Genomic DNA, 6,000 nt, shown 5'->3' on the forward strand with positions numbered 1-6,000 from the left:
AAGTAGGACTGATCATAAGATTCACATGACACATTGTTACCCCCCCAACTGCTAAGGGAGTATGTGCAGTATGGCTTATTAAAAAGACACTTAGAGACATTAAATCACTCCACTTCCAATCCAAATACTTTCTTATGTTTTTAGTGTCTGAGGATGGACAGTACACACACTTGTTCCTCCACATCTTTTGAAACTATTTAAGAAAATCAAATTGAATGTTGTCATTGTGTCAGAAACAGATTTTTACAGTTTAAGTGAACAGGTTTGCAGGACTTGAAAACCCTCTACATGGAACTTAAGTAATAGTCTGAACTATGAACAACACTCATCTGATTTTTCTCAGACTCCACGCTCGGTATGCAGTGTGAGTTGCAGCCCTGGATTCAGAAAAACCCCTCTGGAGGGAAAGCCTGCCTGTTGTTTTGATTGCACACCTTGTCCTGGGAATGAGATTTCCAATCAGAAAGGTAAGTCAGTCCCTGCCTCATGGAGAAGTTACCACCTGTTTCTTAAATTATCAAACTATCCATGGAAAGAAAAAACTGTGGAATATGACTGCTGAGAAAATTCTTCCCACTTTCAGGTAGAAATTAATCCCAATAATCAATAATAATCCACAAAAGGATAAAACTTTCCATAATATACTCTGTATTATTTATGAAAACATATAAAAGACTGAATGTCTCTGGAATGCTGACCATGTTGGAGTTCAGGCTGATATACATATGGTAAAAATGAATAGAAACCAAGATTGGAGAATATTCACCCCATAAAACAATGTGGCATTTCTAAGATTTATTCCATGAATCAGAGCTATGCTATCCCATGTATCATAAAGATTTTCCAGTTTTTGCTTGTGTTGCATGAGTAGTTATTTGCACCATGTATTTAGTATCATTCTAATTTTTTGAAACTTATTGTTGATAATGAAAGGTTCTGGCAACAGAGTACGGTCCATGGGAGTAGTGTGGTGTATGTGCTAATTCAGTAGGAAAACTCATGTCTGAGTTCCTTGTGCTTATATAGGTAAAAATGCTTTCACCAAATTCAAGTGCACCATTCTTGGAGTGAGAAAGTGCAACTCTAAACAAACTGTGTGTTTTATGAAAAACTATGTTAGAAATCATACAGTATATCATCCTGAGGATAATACTCACCAAATATCACAAATGGGGCTAATCTTAGCCTTTGACGAAAGTCATTGCTGCTTAAAATATAAATCTTCAAGAACCTTCTTATTCTTACATATGTACACACATTTATAAAATTTATAACAAAAGAACACAAGCTGACATACACGGTAATAACTATGCATAGTGAACCTGGCACTGTGGCACAGTGGGTTTAAGCCCTGGCCTGAAGCACCAGCATCCCTTATGGGCACCGGTTCTAGTCCCAACTGCTCCTCTTCTGATCCAGCTCTCTACTCTGGCCTGGGATAGTAGTAGAAGATGGCCCATGTCCTTGGGTCCCTGCACACACATGAGAGACTCTGAAGAATCTCCTGTCTTCAGATCAGCACAGCTCTGGCTGCTTCAGCCATCTTGGGAGTGAACCAGCAGATGGAAGGCCTCATTCTGTCTCTACTGCCCTCTATAACTCTGTCTTTTAAAAAAAATAATTATGCATACCAAGGTAGGTCAATGACTGCAAATTCAGCACAAGCCCTTGAAGGTAAAATGTGGACATTATAAGGAAATTGAAGTAAGTAAAAATTGGAAGAATTTAAAGTTGGTGATGATAAACAAGAAAGATTTATGAACCTCAGCAAGATGGAACAGTGCGAACAATAAGATTACTCTGTATGTGTGTGTGTGTGTATACACAAAGAGAGCTGAAGAGGTCTATTTAGATATAAAAATACTAATATTAGAGCTTATTAATCATTTAATTCTGATACATTGAAAAATATAGAAGAAATTCAGATATTCTCAGATAGAAATATTATGAAATATGTTGAGCAATATTTGAAAAATCCAAATATCTTCACAGTTATTAAAATAATTCCCAATACTTGAATTGTGTTGAACAATTTTCAGAGGAACTCCTTTCTCAACTCCTATAGAGAACAGGAAAATCAAAAAATTCTGTTTCTTCTATGGGAACATCTCAAGTTGATGGATAAATACTGCCAGATATTTCAGCAAAATGCAATTGTAAGACACTGTTGTTGAAATAAATTCATACATTTGAAATCTCAAACATGTAAATCCAACAGTATTTTTTAAATAGGCTACATCTTGCCCAAAGAGTTTCATAAAATCAAATTCAGTTTATAGTACATGAAAAATGTAATAATAATTAGCATAACTGAAGAAAAATAGTTAATAAAATCTAAGTGATCTATGAATTGTAAACAAAGAACAAAACCACTCAAACATGACAAAAAGAAGGATTAGCTTTCAATCCTAGAGTATTTTAGAATGCTACAAAACATGGAAATTACAACTGAAGATTGGATACAAAGTTGACGAAAGAACGCAACTTCTACAGAAAATTACACAGGAAGTTCAGCTCCACGCAAATAGTCAAAAAAGAATGACATTAAGCTTACTAAAAAGGAAGATTTAAAAGTGGCATCATTTAAAGTGATATCAGGATGGTGTAATGAAATCAGTGAATTGGTAATTGAATTAAGTAGTGCTGGTATACCAAATTGGACAAAGCAGTTACTTTTCCTTACCAATTCTGGAAAACAAACCTATGAAAGATGGCACTTGTAATGTCTCAAAAGTATGAAATATCCAAAGGTATGACTAACTAAATATTGGAAGAAATCTGCAAGTTGAGACATCAGTCTTCGATGGAGCAATATATTGAACATAAGATGATACAGACAGAGCTGGAGAGAAAATTCATGTTCAAGGATAAAAAGACAGGAAAGTGGAAATATGCCAGCAAGTTTCAAGCTGATCTACAGACTGACTTTGATTACAGGCAGCATCCTAGTGTGTTCCTTGATGAAAACGTTCAAGGGTGGAAACTAATCCAGCTGGTATCAAGTGTACAACTCTTCTGTTTCTCTAGAACCTGACCATTTGCCTTCTAATGGTGGTTTGTCAATCAGTGCTTTCCCCTATCATGATATAATCCAGATTCTACCTTAAAGAGATATGTTTTAGTGAGATCACTAGGTGATTTCTGTGCAACCAAAATTCACAAAGTATATCTCCCAGTCCATGATATTAAGAGTGGGAACCTAGGGCCGGTGCTGTGGTATAGTAGGCTAAGCCTCTGGCTGGGATGCTAGCATCCCAGTTGGTCAGCAGTTTCAGTTCCAGCTGTTTCACTTCCAATGCAGCTCTCTCCTGATGCTTGGGAAAGCAGCTGAAGATGGCCCAAGTTTTGGAGCTCACACCAATACAGGAAGCCCAGAAGAAGCTCCCAGTTACTGGCTTCAAAACAACCCAGTTCCAGCTATTAATGTCTTTTGGGGTATGAATCAATGGGTGGAAGATCGCTCCCCTCCTCTTTTTCCCTCTTTCTCCCTGTCCTCCTCTCCTTCTTTCTCACTCTCTCTCCATTGTGCTTCTCCTCTTTCTGAAATTCTGACTTTCATGTAAATTATTAATAAATGAATACTCTCCAAAACAAAGACTGCAACCATTGGGTGGTTGAATAGGCCATGAGAGTACAGAGGAAATAACACCATTAAAAGAAGGGCTCATTTCAGGCATGGAAAGCCATGACTCTGCAGTAAAAAATAGACTACATGGAGGATCTCTGTGAGACCTCTGTTGAAAGAAAAGGTCATCAAAAAGGGATGTACTCTTCTCTGAAGACAGGAGAGAGCAACCACTTTGCGTATGGCCCTGTCCAAATACCGATGGAGTCTCTGGTCACAAAAGGCTTCCATAGCCTTGGCAGACCATGGCAAGAGCCTCGTGGGATCACTAACGTCATACATACATAAAATTGTTAATCATTAAAGTAACAATAGAGGTCACTGTGTACTTAGTCCCCATGTAGGACCTCTGTCCCTAATGAGTTGTACTATGAGAATCAACTGCCAATTTTTTTCCCAAACTGTGCTCTATATGTGGTCTGTATGTGTGGATACAAACTGTTGAAATCTATGCTTAACATGGAGTTGGTCCTCTGTATTTAAAATCAAACTGAAAATGAACCATAATGAAGAAGGAGATGGTATAGGAAGAGGGAGAAGGAGATGTGATGGGAGTGGGAGTGGGAGGCTGGGTATAGGGAAAAGAACCCCTATATTCCTAAAGGTGAATGTATGAAAAATGCAATCATTAAATAAAAACTTAAAAACTGAGGGCTTCTGCTTGCTCTTGTTCCAAGTGAGCATGCAGCAGAATATGCCCTGTATAAGGGCAGAATAGCCCTCACCACACATGGAACCCTCTGGCACCTTGATCATCAGTTCCCAATCCAAAGAAACAATGAAGAAGGAATTTGTGGTGTTAAAATAACACAGGCTAAGGTATGCTTTTAAAGCACCATGAATAGGTTCAGAGAGTAGCCCTTAGGGCTTGGTTAGGAGAAAAAGAGAATGTACTCATCATTATGTAAGGTACTTAGGAAGATGAAGTATTAACTGGCTAACATGAGGAAGATGGACATATATAATTGCCAGTAATTTTATATGTCATTTTATATGCTGTCTTTCACATCAAATAAGGACCATTTGCCTAAACTAGCTACGATGGGTATTATAGAAGATACTTGTGAATCAGGAATAACTGAACTTGAGATGATGTTAATTACGTTTCTCACCAGATATGGACCAGTGTGTGAAGTGTCCAGATCTTCAGTATGCCAACACAGAGCGAGACAAGTGCTTCTACAAAACACTGACCTTTCTGTCTTTTGAAGAGCCCCTGGGAATGACCCTGGTCTGCACAGCTGTGTGCTTTTCTGTCCTCACTGCTCTGGTTCTTGGGGTCTTTGTGAAGCACCGAGACACTCCCATAGTCAAGGCCAACAATCGTTGTCTCAGCTACATCCTGCTCATCGCCCTCATCTTCTGCTTCCTCTGCTCCTTACTGTTCATTGGTCATCCCAACACAACCACCTGTGTCCTCCAGCAAACCACGTTTGGAGTGGTGTTCACCATGGCTATTTCCACAGTCCTGGCCAAAAGTATCACTGTGGTTCTGGCCTTCAAGGTCACTGCCCCAGGGAGAAGGATGAGACACTGGCTGATATCAGGGTTATCTAACTCCATTATTCCCATCTGCTCCCTAATCCAACTGGCTGTCTGTGCCATCTGGCTTGGGACTTCTCCTCCCTTTATTGACACAGATGCACACTCTGAGCATGGCCACATCATCCTGGTGTGCAACAAGGGCTCCGTCACTGCCTTCTACTGTGTCCTGGGCTATCTGGGCTCCTTGGCCCTGGCCAGCTTCACTGTGGCTTTCCTGGCCAGGAATCTGCCTGACACCTTCAATGAAGCCAAGTTCCTGACGTTCAGCATGCTGGTGTTCTGCAGTGTCTGGGTGACCTTCCTGCCTGTCTACCACAGCACCAAGGGGAAGGTCATGGTGGCTGTGGAGGTCTTCTCCATCTTGGCTTCTGGTGCAGGGCTCCTGGGCTGCATCTTTGTTCCCAAGTGCTACATTATTCTCTTCAGACCTGAGAAGAATGCTTTGAAAGGATTCCGGGATAGAATAGTTTCCAAGGAAACAGATGTTTTGAAGTGTAGCTCTTAATGCTCTCACAGTTTTTCAGTTGTTAGAGACTAAGGTTTATAAAACCGATTTAGCATTGTGATGTTATAAAATAACTTGCAGAATGTAACCTTCTAATAAACAGTTTATGCTTCTCTTAAAATGTATTTGTTCTGAAGCACCAATTACAGAAAAGGAAGGGATAATCAGAGAAACCTTCCATGTGGTGATAGACTCTGAAGATATCTGCTGTGGCCCAGTGCTGGTTCATGTCAAAGCAAGATCATTTCAGTTGTCCATTTGAGTGTCAGCATCTTAGGCCATCTTCTACTGCTTTTTCTGGATCATTAACAGGGAGCTGGATTGC

At 39.7% G+C, this 6,000-nt stretch overlaps 1 protein-coding gene across 1 annotated transcript in view; it reads left to right on the forward strand.

Annotated features, from left to right (window-relative positions):
• Nucleotides 1-5,675, forward strand: part of LOC127482645 (vomeronasal type-2 receptor 116-like) — a 61,687-nt gene extending 56,012 nt beyond the window's left edge. The window contains exons 7-8 of the mRNA XM_089316308.1: nt 344-467; nt 4,741-5,675. Of these exons, the coding sequence (XP_089172434.1) occupies nt 344-467; nt 4,741-5,675 (1,059 nt within the window). The remainder of the gene's footprint in view (nt 1-343; nt 468-4,740) is intronic.
• Nucleotides 5,676-6,000: the final 325 nt, after the last annotated feature.

The sequence above is a fragment of the Oryctolagus cuniculus genome, chromosome 16 (genome assembly GCF_051225735.1).
Source record: "Oryctolagus cuniculus isolate XC-2025 breed Fujian yellow rabbit chromosome 16, ASM5122573v1, whole genome shotgun sequence".
Taxonomy (NCBI): Eukaryota; Metazoa; Chordata; class Mammalia; order Lagomorpha; family Leporidae; genus Oryctolagus; species Oryctolagus cuniculus.